The 20,556-nt window shown below is 42.5% G+C and overlaps 1 protein-coding gene across 10 annotated transcripts in view; it reads right to left on the reverse strand.

Annotated features, from left to right (window-relative positions):
• Positions 1–20,556, reverse strand: part of LDB2 (LIM domain binding 2) — a 356,217-nt gene that overhangs the window by 218,374 nt on the left and 117,287 nt on the right. For all 10 annotated transcript variants that reach the window (XM_055137858.1, XM_012934508.2, XM_055137857.1 and 7 more), the window contains exon 2: positions 1,243–1,345. In XM_055137858.1, the coding sequence (XP_054993833.1) occupies positions 1,243–1,345 (103 nt within the window). The remainder of the gene's footprint in view (positions 1–1,242; positions 1,346–20,556) is intronic.

Raw genomic sequence — 20,556 nt, forward strand, 5'->3', positions numbered from 1 at the left:
TCATCAGAACCTCCAGAAAGTGCATTCACCAGTGTTTGTGACAAAAATCACTAGGTTGAATATACAGACAGTTCAAAACAATCCATGGTCCACCGTGCTTGCTGCCTCCATTCTCTAAAATATAGATTAGAAATGGCCCATGCCCTTATCAGTGAATCAAGAAATCTTCCCAACCATGAGTCCCAAAATGTCCTGTCCCCCTTAGTTTGCCAACATGGCAAAATCACCATGCATACATTAGCATAATCAACTGTCGTGGAATGAATCCAAATACTACAGTTATCTATAGTCTCACCCCCTAAAACAAAACCAACTGTTGCACTCTAGTGACTGAAATACATTTAGCAGGCATCAGGTAGAGAGTCTGTGATCTCGCCATTGGCCAAGGCTCTGAATTGGCTCCATCCTCATCCCACACTAGTGACAACTGGGATCTTTTCCCCTCCAACATGGCCTTCTATCCATGCAACTCTGATTTCTGATAACACAGTTCTCTGTGATGGAACTGGACATTAATTGCCTTTGTACTGTTGTGTCGATGCCACTTAGTCTTAGAGCACAAGTGGCGGATCTGTTCTCTGACAAGTTGGCTGAACCTAATCAGGACAGATCAGCTGTTACCCAAGATGCCATGGGCTATAATTTGAGGATCTTTACAGAGTTATCCCTCAGAGGAAAGACATGGTACTATAATTCTGTCAACACGAATCCTAAACTGTACATTCAAAGCAATTGCAACTTCCCCCACCCTCCAGAAAAGAAAATGGCACTTGTCAAATGAATACCTGAGATCTCTGATAAGAGGAAAGAATGAGGCTGACACAGTGACTAGATAATTCCTATTTTTTATGGGAAACTTCAGAAGCAGGATATCCGGTAGCAAGTGAGAGTGGCCAAGAATAAAAGGTGGCAGGGGTGGGGGGCACCGAGAAGAGATGGATGGAGATTGTCTGCAATGTAGCTCCCATATATCACGGGATGCCTCGGCTATATTTCCCCTTGATCTCTAAACAGGCAAGTGCTGAACCTTCTCAGCCTGGAAGGAAATCTCTCACTACCAACTCAACTCTGGGGGGGCTGAGTCCCCACAAATGCCCACACCTCGGTGGGCAGAGGAAAAGGTGCAAAAACCTCATCATCAGACCATCAGCCCCAAACTATGACCACAACCCCCACCACCACCACCAGGCTTCTCAGAAGCCCCCAAAGAGGGAGTGTTAGAAAAATAAACTGCTTTCTTACTGTATCGCTTTGGTCCATCTTCCAAACAAAATGAAAGGGTTAACGTGGCGTCGTCTTCAAAAAACTCAGTGGCAAATGCATCCCACCAGAGGTTGTCGCTGTCCTGCAAAGAGACAGATCGTTTATTTCACAGGCCAGTGTGGAGGAAAAGCTCAGAGAGGACAAGGGAAGGGAAATGAAAGAAAAATCCCCACCGCAGCTTGCTTGTTACTTAGCATATGTGTGTGGGTGTTGGGGAAAGGGCGGGAGCCTGGCTTGTGGTCACTCTTCAAGTTAATTGCCTCAAGTGGGGACTGAATCCCAATTCAACTGATACATTCTTGCAAACCAAATGAAATGAATTCTACAAGACATATGAGGGGGGGATTTAATGAAGGATATTTTTGGAACACAATTCAACTTTTTGAACAAATCCTTTTAACAAAAGGATTTCAGGACAAGTGCATTCCACCCTCCCCCCCTCCCGTAGTCCAGTTTCTTCAAACAGAAACCTCAACATGACAATCAGAATGAGGAGAGTAAAATTCTAAGACGATGAATGCAAACAGAGGTGCCTGTAGCCCTGTATTAGCTATTTCACTGAGAGTGTGGGGTTTTGCTGTGCAGAACACTATAGTTAGAGAAGCTCAGGCATGAACAACCATCCCAGGCACGTGGGTTGTTCTAAGGACTGTTGTAGAATTTTAAACAAGCACTCGCTTCTTTTTAAAACAATTATTAAAAATAGAGCAGAATACAAACCATCTGCATGAATCTGTTTGTGTTGGGTACCATGTTTCTCTTCCTCACCCAAAAATCACTTTGAAATCCATCCAGTTTACAGTGGTTAGAATTGTTGCTCATTCCCAAGGGCTGACAAGGACCTCCTAACACTGAATTAGGAAGGTTTTGGTAAATTTCACATCAAACTCTACAGAGTGGCCAATTGACCAGCAAGTGTTCTGATTTTTCAGCCTACTCTTTCCTCAGAGGATTATGCAACTGATTGTCAGTTTGGGGACAGCGGGGTAGAGGGTGATAATGGGGGCATAAAAACTGGGGGTGGAAATTATGGAAACAACTCGAGTGCCCTAAAACAGATGACTGGTTAAAGAAACTTTGGTACATCTACACAATAGAATACTATGCAGCTGTTAGGAGAGATGAAGTCATGAAATTTGCTTATAAATGGATAAATATAGAGAGTATCATGCTAAGTGAAATGAGTCAGAAAGAGAGGGACAGACATAGAGGGACTGCACTCATTTGTGGAGAGTAGGGTAGCATCATATGAGGCTGACACCCAAGGACGGTAGATACAAAGGCCAGGGGGATTTTCCCATAGCTGGAAGACTGCTTCATGAGCAGAGGGGAGAAGGCAGATGGAATAGAGAAGGGATCACTAAGAAAATGATGGCTGGAGGAACCAGTTGGGATGGGAGATGCATGCCGAGTGTAGATAATGGACCAAACTTGATGATCTCTCAGTGTCTGTGTTGCAAGCCATAATGCCCAAAAGTAGAGAGAGAGTATGGGGAATATTGTCTGCCATGGAGGCAGGGGGAGGGTGGGAAAGGGGGGGTATACCCGGGATATTGGTGAGGGGGAATGTGCACTGGTGGAGGGATGGGTGTTTGATCATTGTGTGATTGTAACACAAACATGAAAGCTTGTGACTATCTCAAGGTGATTCAATAAAAATTTTAAAATTAAAAAAAAAAGACAACTGGGGGTGGGGGCAGCTGGGATTCAATTGGCCCCATTGGCAGGCCCTGGTGGAAATATCTCTTGTCGAAATTTCTTCTTCTGTCCAGTTGTTTTGCTATCATTACAGTAAAATCCTCATCACCCTTGGGCCTCAGAAGGTGCCTTCATCCCTGGCAAGAATAATTGAGGAGCCAGTGAAAATCAAAACCATCTTCAGAAAAGAAGCAACTCCAGACAAAGAAAAATTTCGATCTCTTTTTCTCTGACTCCTCCCAGTCAACACAGCCAAAGCCTATACTTTTTTCAGTAAGACCCCTACAAACAGAAAACCATCCCAGGAGATCCTAGCTCTACATAAACCATGCCCCTCCTCCTTTCAAAAGGAAAAGTTCATTGAGCTGTTATTATGTTCAGGCTGTTAAGTACACAGGGAAATTGGTCTCTACCCTCAAGACCACCAATAGGACACAGTCAGGTGAGAAGGGACCAGGCAGCCTGATTTTACCTGGCACAGAGGCCTGAGGCTGGGTGCTTCAGGAGCTGTCCGAGCCTTGAGGAAATATCTAGAAGCAGCAGGTAGGAGAAAGAAACCCAATTTGGGAGCCAGGACACATGGGTCTATTGGCCTTCACACTGCCATCCAGATGGAAAAGGAGTGAGAGCAAACACTTTTGGAGTGCTCGGCAATGGGGGTTGTGTTCTAAGGACTTCATGCACAGTTCTTGCCTTTGTCTTTGCTGTTTCTTCTCTCCAGCACAACTGAGGCAGGGGCTGGAGCTCTGGCTGCTGGCGGCCCTGTCTGTTATGGGGGACCCTAAACAGTGTGTAGCCTCTGGACACCGTCATTCAACAAAAGGTGTTGCGTGGATGAATAAAAACATTCACACTGGGCTCCTGTTTTGTACGTGCAGAAACACATGCAGAAGCTTTAGTGGTGGATTGGTCTTGTCCCACTATGTGCTGCTGGGACTGGAGAGATAGCATAGTGGGAAGGGAGCTTGCCTTGCATGCAGCCAACCTGGGTTCAATCCCTGGCATCCCATATGGTTCCCTGAGCACCACCAGGAGTAATCCCTGAGTATTGCCAGATGTGAATCAAAAAGAAACCAGAACAAAAAAATATGTTCGGCTAACAAATGATGGGAGTGCAGCTGAAACCAGATTCACAGGACACCTGAGACTAGTCTTGACCTCAGCCTGGTTCATTTCTCTGACTGTCTTTGGGGAGGTCAGAGTGAGAAATGAGAAAGAAGGAAGAGGAGGAAGTAGAAATTCTGGCCCAAGATGGGGTGGGATTGTTGAAAGCAATGTTCACAGGCAAGCCAGCATGATTTCAAATAAGTTCTAGAAACAGATTTTCCTTTGTAGAACATTTCAGGTTTATAGAAAAACCAAGAGGAAGAGACCAAGATTTCCCCCTTTACAATTTCTACCCTAACATATTATTAACTTTGAATATTAGCTTCCCCATTATTAACTTTTCCATCGATGAGCTCAATCATGCTTAATCTTGCTTACAAAGTGCTTGCAGAAAGGAAGGGCTCACAAGAGTCAAAGAAGTCTAGCCGAGCAGCTTTCTAGAACTTTCTTAGAGTTGGTACCCCTTCTCCAATGCCTTGGAGTTTCCCACTGAATATCACTTGCCTGCTGCCTGCTGAAGTGCCTGAGAGCAGGGAGGCAATTTTATGGAGGGAGTTCTGTGGAGGAAATATGCATTCGGAGTCTAGGAAGCCATTGAAATGCAGCTGAAATGACCTCTGTTGAGCCAAGTAAGAACTCTTCTGGCAGAAGACCCAGCAGATCTTAGCTGATATGTGATTAGTACTCAGCCACATTCTTGTGTGATGCACTGAACAATAGCAAAATTAGTCCCTCGGTGATGGAATTTCCAGTTGTGGGTCATTTAGAACCGAATCAGCCCCAGAGACAAAGTCTATAAATGCTTTGCCTGACCACATGTGAAGAGAAAGAGAAAAGAAGCCAAGGAAATAAAACATAAAATGGATTGGAAAGTTTTGCAGCTCAGAGCTTCTGCCTTGGGATTGTAAATTTATCACCTTGATCACTGTCAAGTGAAGAACCGCAGAATCCCCAGCCCTCCCTTCCAGGGTAGAAACACGACGGGGTCGACCAGTAGGCCAGCAGAAGATACTAGGAGGAAAGTTTCAAAGATGATGTTAAGGCAAGAATCCCAAAGAGAAGTCACTGAGGGCAGATGTCTAAGTTGATAGGGAAAGTAAGGAGTGGTCACTCCATTTAGGGAGTTACCCCAAGTAACTTAAAAACAGACTGAACAGCAAGCATAATTGACTTTTAAGGATTGGCAGGTTTAGGTTAAGGTAAATGTATATAAAAGCAAACCAAGAACTTGAGGTCCGGTGCGTGGGGCGGCCATGCAGCCCACATGCTGGTGATGTGAGAGCTACAATGTTGAGTGTGTTATCATTAAAGCATTATCTCCAGGAAAACTCAGTTTTTACCACTAGAAACAGGCCAGCAGACTTGGGACTAGATACAGGTATGGATGCAGTTTCACTCTTCCCTTGGAAGACCTTTGTGCTTCCAGATCCAAGACTTCATGTGTAACTGGTAGCTTGGGGAGAGATGAGCTAAAAGACTGTTTCTAAGGCTCTCGTGACAGGAACAGGATCATTACAAAACAGAGCCCAGCTCTCCCAGGAGAAAGGTGAGCCCCTAGAAGCTCACAGTGACAATCATGGCCTCATCATCATCATCATCATCATCATCATCATCATCACCATTAAAACAGTTTGTTAATCTCTCCTTGAAAGGCAGAGTATTTCTTGGGGATTTCAGTAACCAAAAAGAGGACGACCCCCTTCCTCTCTCTCCCTCTTTCCTTTTCACTCTCTCCCACTCCCTCTCTCCTACCCTCCCTCCCTTTTGTTTTGGGGGCCAGTCATACTCAGTGTGCTTGGGGTCTACTCCTGGTTTTGCACTCAGAAATTACTCCTGGCAGTATTCAGGGACCATATGAGATGTCAAGGATTAAACCTGGGTTGTGCAAGCATATGCCCTACCAGCTATACCAGGGTATACTACTGCTGCAGCCTCAAGGAGAATGATTTCTTAAGACTAACCTCCCCTCTTCCCTCCACACACACGCAAGAAAGAAAGAAGCCTAGGAGCTTTGTTGTCTTCTAAAATGACTTTTGGGGCAGAATGACTGATGCCCAAGGGCCCCAAATTTAAGACAACTGGAGGGTGAAATCCATCTGGGAGCCTCAACCCTAAGACTCCATATCAACGCCCCCCATTTTCCAAACAGACAGGTATATTTGTATATTCGCAGCCCTGTTGTCTGGTGTCTGGAAGGTGCATGACTAGTTTTAAGTGAATATTAATAAGCAGAATGTGGGTTCCCAAGGCTGAAAATAATAACACTAGTGTAGCCAACAGGTAAATAAAGACCAAATGAACTCGGGCTGAACACAGGCAGGGGGAGTGGTGCTGACAATTCTCATATATTTTAATTAGGTGAAAATACCGCGGACACTTCCCCACTCTGAAGAGTACCCTCTCTGCATTTCTGCAATTAAATTCCTTGGTCCTTTTGTCCCTTCTCACAGGTGAGCCCTGGTACTACCAGCAGCTAAATCATCTCTCAGGATGAGAGATGTGCTCAGGCCCAACAGCGGAAGAGAGTTAATTATATTTTAAAATCCACAAAAGCACTTTGCTTCCGACCTGGATTCTCTCCTGCTCCCTTCTCTGTCCCTCTTCACCAAAAACAGGATCCCAGGGCCAGAACTGCCCCCCGGCATCTTTAACTTCAGCACTGACAGGTTATGTGGGATTTTTGCCAGAGTAATTATTTTTCAATTCAACAATAATGAGAAATTACCATGGTAACCACTTGTCACGTGGCACACATACACCCCCTCCAAAGAATGAACCACACATAAAGCATCTAGTTCTTGAAAACTGTGGGGTTTATTTTTTAACTCAAATAAACAGGCCAGAGTGGAGAAGGTGTATGAAGGGCCCTGAGGACAGGACGATGAGGAGGGCCTTGACATTGTTCAGTGTCTGCTGTTCTAGAAAATTGTGATATCTCATCTTATAACCCTACTTTATTGCATGTGTATGCACAAACATGTGTATGTACATGTGCACATACACACACTCTCTCTCACACACACACACTCACAGACACACATAGCACTCAAATACTTTGAATCCTACCAGCATTTCAGCCATCTCCATTTTCCATACTAGCTAAGTTCTCTCAGAAGGAATTATTCCTAAAGGAATAATTTGTGTTCCTCAGCGATCCCGGCTGCCTGTTGTTACCTGCTCTCCTAAATTCTCCTAAATTGAAGAACCAAAATCTCCTATCTCCTTCCTCCTTTCATATGGTTCCCCCTCTTACTAAAGGAAGAGCAGTTTGCTTTATTTCTCCAAAGAGCCTTCTGTGATCAGGCTTTATTCAAACACAGAAGTTGCACAGAAATACATTTATTCCTAATCCGCTGCTTTTAATAATAGTTACAGAGCTAGGAACTGGCCACCATTCTGACTTCATTGAGTTAATATAAACCTTTTGAGTCCTCATGACAATACTATGGGGTCCACTTCAACCTTTGGGGTGTCTATTATTTATGTCATTGCATGGATGAGAGAACTGAGCACAGAGCAGTTAAAACATATGCTTAAGGTTGCATTAACTATCAAGTGGGAGAGAGTTCAAACCAAGGAACTCTGATTTTTGAGTTAAAACTCTCATAAACTCTCTACAATAATGTTTCTTTTGACAGAAAAATGTTATTCAAGTATCTATAGTCTTCTTGTTGTTTCAACATTTAATTAATGCAAAGTACAAAGAAAATTTAGGACTCTCCCCTTCTGGACAGTCCAAAAGTAAAACTCCCCCCTCCCCAATCTGTGGAGGTCTACATAGAAACCCTGTCAGAAAAGCTATAGTGTGAGATCATTCATTCCTCCTAGCTGGCAAGTGACAGAAACTTGAGTACTGAGAGAATCTCATGTATCAGGAATTGTAATTGTTTTCTTATTCTCCATAATGGTTTTGTTCATTCTTAGCGAAGTTGTACTTTATTGAACAGTAAGTTCTAGTTTTATTTTTTCCAGAAAAATTCCAAAATGGCATTTGCCATGACAGTGAATTGTGTGTCTTGAAAGACCATCTCAGGGTCCCAGTCCCAGCTCAAGGCTTCTCTCCTAAAAAGGCCTTGCTATATTTCATTCCTGGTGCCAACATTACCTTTGGAAAAAAGTGTGTTCAAACAGGCATCAAGGCAAGACATGGCATCTGAGAGACACAGCTCTTTGGCAAGAAATCCATCAGTGTCTCTGTATAAGAACACTCGAGAGATTCATATATTTCAATCACCATCCTTGACCTACTAAATTAGCAACTAATGGTGGCCATCCAAAGAGAAATGGTATTTCTAGGGAAGTAAAGATAACAACCAAGATATACATGTTTATCTGCCCAAATCGAACTTTTAAACCACTGAACTTAGCATGATTATAATTATATCCTTATCATGGTTTAATGATGCTTTCAAAGTTCGGATTCCCATAAGCTTTACAAGAGTAGGATCAATGCCAATGCCTGGTGCATTTCACTTACATAACATCTAACAACTGACAACAAAGTACGGATTTAATTAAAATCTGCATTGTCTCCAAATCTTGAAGAACCTTGTGCTCATGATTGGTTGGATACTTTCATACTCTTCTCTCTTTTCCTGTTTGCCAACCAGTAAATATTTAATGAGTGGGTGCATTCAAGTGCTAACAGTGCATGGATGAATTATTTCTTAGTCCTTTGGTATCCCTCTCAGGCCCATACCTTTATAGTTCATCCTCATTAAACGGGGAATCCTCCTCAGGCTGGGGAAGTCAAGTCAAGTGCCCAAATGTTGCCATGAGCAAGGAATTGAAGGACGGTGCTTACCATGGCAGTGAGATGTGGAGGAAAGAAGGGGGGCTTGAGGCATCCTAACAGGAGTGAAGAAAGTGGAAACTCTGATGGAGACTGTGGTTTGGGACTATTGCATACTGTACAAGAAAGCATATAGGAATTATAAAGTCGCAACTATCAGTGACTAAAAAAATCTTTTTAAAAAGAAATAAACCCAACATCACAGACTCATTAAGAGATAATAAATGGTATTTGAATACTAGATATTTGGTTCTGAATGTTTGCTACATTCTTTGTGTGTGTTGAGGTGGAACAGAATGGTGTGATGACACATGGCATTACTCCGGGACATTTCTTACTTCTGTGCTGAGGAATGACCCCTGTCAGTGACCGGGAGGCCATATGTGTGTCAACTTCCATCAGAGACATGCCTCCACAAAGCTTTCCTGAGTATTCTCTTCCAGATCATTCCGGTATGAAGGAGGGAAAGTGTTTTCTTTAGAAGGAAATTTGCCATTTGATGCTCCAACAAGAGACCCTTTGCAAATCCACTTTGGAGATGATCTTGCAAGGCATTATTCTGGAAGCACAGGACTAAACCCTGACAGTTCTATGGCCTGAGCACCACACCTCACATTATAACAGCCCGTCTCAGTGTAAGGAGTCCTGCAATACAGGCAAATGAGATGAGGCAGGAACTTCCTTGAGAAAATTTCACTGCAGAAGCAGATGCGCATGTCCTGTTCTAACACACACACAGTAGACAAGCGAGGCTTTCTGGAAGACTTTGCAAGATGTGAATGCTTGCTTTTGTGACCTGCCCACTTGCATCTGGAGATAACGATGGGAATAATTCTTTGTCTTCAGTAAGAACTGGAAGATGGAGTTAGAACTGAGCCAGGCATTGACAAGTCACTGAGAATATTCAAGTTATTTTGCATCAATCTTCTCTAGGGGTGGGACGGGGAAGAAATTTGTTCCCAAAGACAAGCATAAGAAAGCCAGCCTATTTCAAAACTCTGAAAGAAAATAAGCAGATTTATCTTGACAACGTCAGAGGCTTTCACTCTCTTTGCTTTCATGTCTGTTTTGCTGGTCACACACACACACTCCCGGATACCCCATCAGTCCACGTCTGTACTGGGGCTCCCTGGATCCCAGATTGCAGTTCCCAAGGCCTCATTGGTCTCCACTGCTAGCCACAGACATCTTGGCTGCCCAGAGCCAGAACCACACTCACTCCCATTTCCACCCCACCCTCAACCATTCTTTCCAGCATTTTCCATCTCAGTCACATAATTTCAGCCTCTTGTTATCTTGGGCCAGCATTTAGGACATATTATTAATTTTTTGGAAGAAGGATGTTGAACATTCTTTTTGCTATTACTACCATCTCAACTTCTTCTTTGTAAATTTTGAAATATATCATTGGTTTGCAGCATCTCACTGCCTTAGTGGCCTCTCTCCATATGCTGTTCTCACCACTCCCACCACGAAAGATTCAGTGCTATTCTCTTCCCCAAGCAACCCCCTGCTTCTCCTGCCTCCCAACCCATCCTGTCTCTCTGGGTGCCACAGTTCTCTCTTGGTCTAGGAGTCATTTTTGTTGTTTTATTGCCACTTTGTTTTCTGAAGTTTTCTGAAGTTTTTCACATTCCGTATCGGAGTGATACATCCAATAACTGTCTTTTACTTTCTAATTTCTTTTAGGTGCCATAATCATCTCCAGATCCACATGTTTTATCCCAGAGAGCACAAGCTCATCTTTTATATGGGTGGACAAATATCCTATTCAATAGAGCTAGACCACAACTTATTTCTCCAGTGACCGGATGATAGCCAGTTAGTTTGCTTAGGACAAATTCTTAATTCTTCTTTTCCTCATCAGCCCTCTGCCATGTCTTGGGAACCTTCTTGCCACATGTGCTGGTACCCACTCATCTCACTCCCACCCTTGTTACCTCAGTCTCTTTGTCTGGGCACCATAACTCCAGCAGTGCCTAATCCTAAACTCAGCACCCACATTTTTGGAGTCTTTGCACAGCAGAGTACCTACCTGATTTTCTCATGGGCTGGGAAAGACATCTCAGCAGTATTCTTCCAATCTTTGCTTCTCTCAAGCCATTACATGGCTTCATGTCTTAGACCACGAATCACCAGCCCTACTAGGTGTTGAGATTTGGTCTCCCCATGTATAAGCCTCAGTTCACTTTACTCAGCACTTTATGGCCCATGTATAAGCACTGATGGCTTATACATGGGGAGACCAAATCTTAACACCTGGTAGGGCTGGTGATGCAAAGATTTGAGCTCTTGACACAGATCTGCTCTCTTCCCCAGCCCACCTTCTTTCCCAACAGGTATTCATCAGCTAGTCTACTTGCAATTCGATGCCTTTCCTCTGTTTGATGCAGCTTGCTGTTCCTTGCCTTTCAGATCTCTGCTTCTGAATCATATTTCATCAATCATAGGATCAATCAATATAAAATAGCATAATATGAGACTAACACCTAAGGACAGTAGAGATAAGGGCCAGAAGGATCACGCCATGGTTTGGAAGCTGGCCCCACATGCTGCAGGAACAGGCAGTTGGGATGGAGAAGGAACCACTAAGTAAATGATGATTGGAAGGATCACCTGGGATGGGGGATGTGTGCTGAAAGTAAATCAAGGACCAAACACGATGACCTCTTAGTATCTGTATTGCAAATCATAATGCCCGTAATTAGAGAGAGAGTAAGAAGGATTGTACGTGCCACAGAGGCAGGGAGTGGGGTGGGGTGGGGATGGCGGGTGGGACACTGGGAACAGTGGTGGTGGAAAATGTGCACTGGTGGAGGGATGGGTGCTTGAGCATTGTATGACTGAAATGTAATCATACAAGTTTGCAACTGTGTCTCACAGTGATCAAGTAAAGCTTCTTTAAAAAAAGGACCAGTCGAACAACAGATCCAATTGATCTGATCTATGTTTTTCTTCTCGGAAGCACTTGTCACTGGATTCTGTTTATCCGTTTAATGACTTTCTACCAGCTAGGGCAGGAGAGTTCATTAAGCACACCAGATCTTGCTGAGTGCAATAGTATGGAGCCAGTCACCTGGTAGGGACTTCAGCAATGGCTGCCAGAATAAGTGTGCATATAACAACTATATACCATAAGCACCAAAATATAAAAATATGAAAATATTCAAGACATCAAATTGACCTTAAACTTCCAAAGGCAGCCAGACCCTGCCCAGACTGTCACAACCCAGATGATCACAACCAGGAACTTACCAGAATCTTAATTCACTTTAATTTTAAAAATAAATATATGCCATGGATTAAAATTATTAAAAATATTCATGGCCTTTGACTCAGTAATTCTATTTCTGGGAATCCATCCAAAGAACATAATCCAAAAATATGTAAATGCTTTCTAAGCAAAATTAGTCACCATAGGAGCAATCATAATGATACAAAAACGGGGGGGGGGGGAGGAACTAGTAACAATGTGTTAGAAACTAGCAACAATTCCTCCAGGAGAGGAATAATTCAGAGTTGACCACCAGAAATTTAAAACAAAACACAGGAGTTTTTAATATAACGTGTACTCATGGTTTATAAAACACAGAGGCATGCTTATAAAAATGAAGAAAGCAAGAATGACAAACAGGCAGTAGGGTACAGTGTGTGGCTGAGAAACAGAATCTGGATAGGAATGGAGCATCAGCCAGAGATGCCTTGCCAGGGAGTGAGGAAGGAGGGACTCTCTGATGAGTAATGTTGGAAGAAATTGACTTTCCACATGGCTAAAATAAGCTTCATTCTACATCAGACAACCAAACCTAGATCCCAGAAAGATTTCATAGATAAATGAAGAAGCACAAAACTGGCAAACTCTTAAGAGAACCGATAGGCTGTTTCAGAAGAGCTCTGAGTAGTGGAAGGTGTTGTGAGGCACACGAGAAAGCAGTGATCCACTGCAAGCATGGAATGGAAGCTTTTCTCGGGACACAAGACATTCTAAACAGTGCTACGACAGAAATCACCAGCCGGGAAAGGCAGTGAACTGCAAGATAAACAAATTGCTATCAATATCTACTTGAAATGCAAACTATAGAGAAGAGTCAAGGAGGGGTCCCAACCTATCTCTCCAAGATGGTCAGCCAAGGAGGAGAAGGTGTTCTTCCTCGCTCAGAATCAAGCACATGAAAATAAACTGAAGGCACTGTGTGCCCATGTGGCTGTGTGGACAAAGCTTCCTGCTGCAGGAGAGGTGGGGAAACACACACCCTCCACTGCATTTCTCCTATTCCAAAGGGCCCTGCACCGAGGGGCCATAGCAACACGTTCATGCCATCTCTCACCTGCCACCCTGATGGATGATGTCTCAGTCACACACACACTTGACAAGCAACTTTCTCTTTCCTGGCACACTCCATGGCTCTTTCAAACTGCGCCCACCCTAGCCTCCTAGTCTGATGTTCCCTAGGCCTTTTAACCCACAGGGGTGGAAAAGCCACTTCCTGGACTGTAATACGTAGCAATGTAGCACTGTAGTCCCGTTGGTCATCGATTTGCTCGAGCGGGCACCAGTAACATCTCCATTGTGAGACTTTTTGTTACTGTTTTTGGCATATCAAATATGCCATGGGTAGCTTGCCAGGCTCTGCTATGCAGGCGGGATACTCTCGGTAGCTTGCCAGGCTCTCCAAGAGGGACGGAGGAATGCAAGGCAAATGCTCTACCTGCTGCGCTATTGCTCCAGTCTGTAATACATAATTATGATCTTTTGTTTTTATATGAGGGCTTTTCTTTCAGTAAAGATAGCATCCAGGAATATCTGGGAAATCTCACAAGCTGGGAAATGCCAAGGATTGCACCTGGGGATTGTGGATGTCAGGCTTGGCTCCAGTTCTTCCAGCCATCTCCTGGGGCCCTGCATTCATTTTCAATCAATCCAAATTTCACATTGACTTCTGGCATTCAATATTTTTATTGCATCTTCCACTAGGTCTGGTTATTTCTCTGTCTTCACGCTCTGGGTGGAGATATTGCCTTCTTTGCCTTTCTTGGTATTTCTGTAGTAGACCTTGCACATGAGTTTTTTGGTTGTTTATATGAATTGAACACTATGCATTAGCTATTTTAGGATCTTAAACTTTATAAGGCAGCTACTATTATTATCCTTATTTCACTGGTAAAAAATCTAGTAAAGTTCAGAGAACTTACTTTTTATTTCTAGTCACACAGTCTGTGCCTGTTGGTAACAGTTTTCAAAGCTCTATTACCTCACAATCTTCCTCCAGAATGTATTTTCTTGAACTGATTGAGATCTCCAAGCCTGCTCAGATCGGAATTGGGCCTCTTCCGCCCAGATCCCCCATTTACCTGTACTAGTTGGTCACACCCAGAAACTGCCCTGGCGCCTTGTAATCCCATCAATGGCCAACATCCAGAGACTATAAAGCCAAGCTCCAGGAAGTATCTTATAGCCTTGTTCTCCCTCTCAGAGAACCTGGCAAGCTACTGAGAGTTTCCTGCCCTCCTGCCCACATGGGAGAGCCTGGCAAGCTCCCCGTGACGTATTCATATGCCAAAACCAGTAACAATGATGGTTCTCATTCCCCTGACTCTGAAAGAGCCTCCAATGTAGTACCATTGGGAAGGACGAGTAAAGAGAGGCTTCTAAAATCTCAGGGCTAGGATGAATGGAAACGTTACTGAGACCGCTCGAGAAAATCAATGATCAACAGGATGATGATGATGATGATGATCATGATAATGATGATGTTGATGATGATGATTTAGAAGAAAGAGAGAAAGAAACAGAGACAGAGAATATGGTGGGGAAAGATTAGTAAGAAGTTATCTAGAATAACTGTCCATGAATGTACAAATCTTCATAAGTCGTAAAAAATGCAAACAGCCCAAAATGTCCATCATTGGTAAACTCAAAATGTGTGGTTCCATGTAATGGAATACGATCAGTAGTGAGCGGAATATAATATTGAGAGACAAGACTGCAGGCATCTCGAATGCAGAATACAAGGTGAAGGAAGCCAGTCACAGGGTGCGATGTAGTGTTTGATTATATTGATAGGAGGTAGGCAGTCTCCTGCTCTACCAAGCACCAGCTGTGTGTTCTGAGGGAACAGCTTAAGCTGTCTGTGTCTTTGGTTCATTTCATGTAAAACTGGCGGTATCTCATCTTTCACCAGGAACAGTGAACTGGCAACTGGAACAGAGTAAAGGCCACCAAGAGGCTCACTTATTGGGTGGTGGAGAAAGTCTCAAGGCCCTGGTTGCTGTGGATATTAAATGATATTGATCAATCAGGAATCTTACTGCCCAGTCCTCACACAGCCAGTTGGAATATTGGTGGCATCACTCTGCTCTGTGACCAAGGGCAAGTTATTCAATCCGAGCTGCCTTTGCTGTGAAACTGAAATAGTGGGGTAGTTAAGTGGTGGTGCAAAGTGGATGAAATGAAGTGATACATTAAAGTGTGTAGCACAGTGCTTGGTGCTGCTAATAGTCATATCCACGGGTTAATTATTATCCATTGTCATTCTGGCCACTGGCGATAGCTGGCATGGTTATCTCAGAATGCGTTACCTACTCTTCCAAAAAGTGTGATCAGTATTAACACTGACATACACTGTCCCCCACAACCCCCCACCTGAGATATAAGCCAGTGCATTGGGTTCTAAATCAAGGCCCCCTGTCCTGTCTGTCTTCCTTTTCAAACACAGGTTCTTCCAGGGAAGGTTCCGTGTTTTATTTTACACGCTATCTTTTGTGCCTTGCGAAGTGCCTGCCTGGAAAGGAACAAGAGTGCACTGTCTCTCAGAGGGAGTTTTCGATGCGTCCGGTGGCAGCTAACTCTATCCTGCATGCCAGCCTCAAATCTACAGTTGCATTTGGTTCAGGCTCATTTGCATCTCAGCATCTCAGGAAGCTCTGTGTTTAGCTATTCAGTTTGCTTCCTTGTCAACCAGCGATTACAACTTACAAGGCAGAAGAGAGCTGGGGAAAACTGGCTTGCTGGCCAGCTCCCATATTTGGTCTTACAGAATTCTTCACATTCCCATTTTCTCCCCATTTTCTATTTCCATGGGAGGCAGGAACCTGAGTTCTAATTCTGAGCTTCCTACTTCTTTTAAATGATCTTAGGCAAATCCAGATCCAAGAATTTTAAACGTTCTAAATATTCTTAGATGATGTGCTTGAAACTCAGTTTGTGCATCTGTTAAATCTAAGAAAAGTTCATCGAACCTTTCCAAGATATTCTTCCAGAACACTCAAGAAATGTATTGTTCACTGAAGAAGATTGTCCACCATTCCCACTTTATCTTTAAGGAAAAAACATTTTGGGGGGATATTTGTCAGGGCTAAAGTGAAGGAAACCTCAGCAACAATGTCATAAAAAGTAAGACTGCTCATATCATCACCTTCTAGAGTCGTTGAAAAGTTTCCATATGGGTGGTTCTCTCTGATGGACTGGAGCTGGTTACCTTTGATGAGAGAAGCTGTGACTATGAGGACACATCTATGTCACAAAAGTTTACTGAGCACCTACTATGAACTACTACAAATTTGAACATTGATGATAAAGCTGTAAATAAAAAGGATAATTCTCTTTCCCCATGGCACATACATACTAACAGACAATAGGCAATAGTCACAGTATTTAAGTGAAATATATCATTTATCACAAATGTGTAGGAGGAGAAAACCAATAAAGAGAGAAATAAAGATAAGAAATCTTGGGGTGTAAAGGGCCATGAAATTAGCATGCACCTTTGCTGGAAATATCTCGTTAGAGCAGGGCTTTGTTTAGAGCTCAGCCTCACTGACATTTGGGTCTGGATGATTCTTAATCTTGAGGGTCTGTCCTGTTTATCCTTAGGATGTTGACCCTCCACTAGAAGCCAATAACACTTCTCTCAATCGAGACAGGCAAAAAGTCTCCACTCTTTTTGTCAGTTATTCCAACTCCTTAACCAAATAAGCCAATTCTTTAGAGTAAGTCTCATTAATAGGTTTAGGTACGTAGATATATTGATATGTCTTATCGATTCTGCTTCTCTGTGGAACCCTGAGCAACCCTGAGTAGCATGCACATAAGCTTTAATATGTCCCCATTCTCAGCATTAAGTACAAATAGAATTTCTCTTATTCACAGAGGAGTAAGTACATTATCCACGCTATGCAGTGAAGAAGTCACTTAAACAGTTCACTAGATACAATTGCTTTTCTGTTTGTTTTTGTTTGGGAGTTACAACCAGTGGTGCTCAAGCCTTACTCCTGGCTCTCACTCAGTGCTCAGGGATCACTCCTAGTTGGACTAGGGGACCGTATGGTACCAGGGATTGAACTCAGATCTGACACATGAAAGGCAAGCCACCTACACGCTATACTATCTCTCTGATACCAAGATATAATTCTTTTGTTCCAGTGTTTTAGAAGCTGTGTTGTCTACCTAAAAACTTATATTTACAAAATCATACTATGGAAGAGGTTGGAGAGATGGCTTAGATGTCCAGGTACTTGACTGGCATTATAGTTATCACATACAATATGTGGATGACCTTGGATAAGTCATCTTAAAGGAATTAAAATACGATTTTTTTACACCTACATGTCTCAGAGTCCCACAAAGTGTAAATGAGATTGGACACTTGTCATTTTTAATTTTATCCTTTTAAAAGCCACTAAAATGTTAGAGAGCGAGGGAAGGTACTGACTTCAGGAACAATGTACCATGCAAAATAGATACTAACTCTGTTTAATCTGATTCTTGTCCAGTCATCTTAACTGAAAGCTAAAAATGATTCTTGAGTAATAAAGGGAATTATAATACACAGTTGTGGAAGCTCAGAGAGCAATTCCAGCACAGAAGCAAGCGATTATGCATTGCAACAAATTAAAAACTCAAAGGGGAGGGGGGAAGAGGAAGGAAACCAAAGACCACTCAAATCCCTCAAGAAACACTATTTAATAAAGCAAACTCTATGTTCCATAGAATTCCAATCAAGGAGCATTTTGGCCACATGGAAGCAATTAGAGACATCTATGATTTAATGAAAATGCAAAAGCTAAGAACAAACAAAACAACTGTGTAACAAGAGGCCATTTCTCATATCCCTACCACCGAACTCGGACATAGAATGGCTGAAGAATGTGTATCCCTGACATACAGCTATTCTCAGCACCAGAAATGGTCCCCCAAAGTCAAGTCTGCCTTGCCTTTTGTGAGAGCACAAAGGAAGCCTGCTTTAAGCAGAGAAGAGAGCAGGCTTACAGGGTGAGGACAGCCTCCACGGACGGCAGCAGACCAGTCATCTCTAAGGGGAAAATGTAAGTTCTGGCTCATCCCTACTGACCTTGGTGAAAAATCAAGACCAGTTACTTATGCAGGATTTGACCAGCCTTGGAGCTCCACTTTGCCAGCTATAAACATCAAATGTGCTTTGATTTTAAACAACGTTCCCTAACTCAGAACACTGAAATCGTTCCCTTATGAGCTGGAGACATATTTGTTGCTGATGTCATCCTCTACTCCTCATACGTCACACTCTTGTTATCTAATCTCTGTTCTTCAAATATCACTGATTAATTGCTGTATCCTGGTCCTGGCACTTGCTGTTTTCCGTGTATGTAAATCTTGGCTTCCATATCTTGGAAGATTTGAATCCCCCTTATTATTCAGCTCAAGTATCACTTCTCAGTGAGAGGTGAAGGAATTTCTACTCCTCCAACCATCTAACTGAGAAAATTCTAGTTACTCTATAAATAATCAGGTTGGATTTTCTTCTGAGAGCTCATCATGATCCAAAGTGACCAACTATTCCTCATATATATGTATGCATCTACTCTCTGACTTATTTCAACCTCCTCCCTCTCCAACCCTCAGTCATTCCTCTCTCCCAGTCGTCCTAACTGAAGACTAACAATGATCCTGCAGTAATAATCATCCACCATATATAATAAACATACAGGTTTACACTGCTATCCCAAAGTAAAGCATTTATAAGATGCCCTCTTGGAGACAATGTTATGTAAAGTAAGATGTAATTATGATTAAGTTAGGCAGAAACCTTTTTGAGATTTCCTGTAGCCCATACCCCTAATAAAAATGTAGATTACAGCACCATTTCAAACCATAGATAGAACCTCAAAATCACACCTATAGCAAAGAAGAAATGACATAATAAATCCACAACTTATTTAAAATAGTTTCTGTGGAAAAAGCTTGATGGGGCCACCCTTGTGGTTTGGGTTCTACTCTTTCTAGCTGCTGTTGCAAAACAAACCCTGAGGACTATTTCACTTTGCACCTTTGGTTGTAAAAATGGAATGTTTGGATTTCTATCAATTAGTAAAAATACATGCAGATGTAGGTATTTTGTAAAAGCAAAGTGCGGTAACTTGAACTTTTAAAAAGCTAGAGACTGTAATAAGTAAAGTATAAATATTGAGTTTTTATCCCCTTGTTCCTACCATTATAGTCCTTACTTTTATCACATTTCCTCACACAAATAGATGTGTGTTAAAAATAGAATGAAAGTGTAAAATAGTGGATTGTTTAGGAAGTCTGAGTCTTTGGAAAGTCCAATGTAGCCAAACAATATCTCCATTTTTTTTTTAACTCTCTCTTCCAGCATTTGTTGAGTGTTAAGTAGGTTCCAGAAGCTGAGGTTACAATAATGAATTTACTGTGGTCTCTGTCCAAAAGTATTCAGCCCTAGAGGTCGAGAGGAGAGGAAAGCCACGTGCTCCAGTAAAATGAAAAGTGAAGAGCCAGGCACTCAGCTGTTGACAATGCTACCTGGGTCAGAGTCAGAATATTAAAGGTCCTCACTATTAAATAGGTGGGGGTCTCCTGTGACGGTTGTAGCACATTGCCACATGTTATTTTAAAACAGCAGAAAAAAAAACTCTCATTGTTCTGGAATTGAGAAGTCTGGGATCAAGAAGTCAGCAGACTTTTTGTTTGTTTGTTTGTTTTAAGAGCTGGGAGGAAAAATCTATTTTGTGCATCTTCTACCCTTCTTATTTCAAATCTTATAGTTTGGGAATCCTTGGAATCCTTTTGTATATACTTGCATCATCCCAAAATCAACCTCTGTCATACATGGACTTTTCCCTGCATGCATCTGTCCTATGTCTTATTTCATAAGGATGCTAGACATTGGATTTGAGGCTATTCCAATGTAGCATAAGCTTATCTTGACTAATAGCAACTGCAAAGATTCCTTTTGCAAGCAAGATCATATTCTGAGATTCCAAGCATACGGGGAGTTAAATATAATAAAAATTATCTGTACTTTCATCTTTGATTCTGGAAAATATATTTTCTGCCATGAGCACTGATTGATGGATTTAGTGTGACAGATTTTACTGTTCACTGAATTCATGGATTTGCCAACGTGAGAGGTCTGACCTACATCTTCTTTCCCCCAGATCTAGTCCATCTACGAGAAAGAAGAGGGGGACAAAGTAGGCCAGTGACTCCTTACTGAACCTACTCAATCATTTCTCGGGTCTTTCCCCTTTTACTTCCATCAACTGAGGACTCAGTCTCAGCTGCCTTGATTTTGTTCTCTGACTTAACACTCTGGTTTGGGGTCAATCAAACCAGGGCACCTCCCTTTGAAGATCTCCCAACGAAGAGAGCATTACACCACTCATTCTGCAACATTTAAGATCCTTAACAGACCTCCACAAAT

Source organism: Sorex araneus, chromosome 5, assembly GCF_027595985.1.
Source record: "Sorex araneus isolate mSorAra2 chromosome 5, mSorAra2.pri, whole genome shotgun sequence".
NCBI classification, from domain to species: domain Eukaryota; kingdom Metazoa; phylum Chordata; class Mammalia; order Eulipotyphla; family Soricidae; genus Sorex; species Sorex araneus.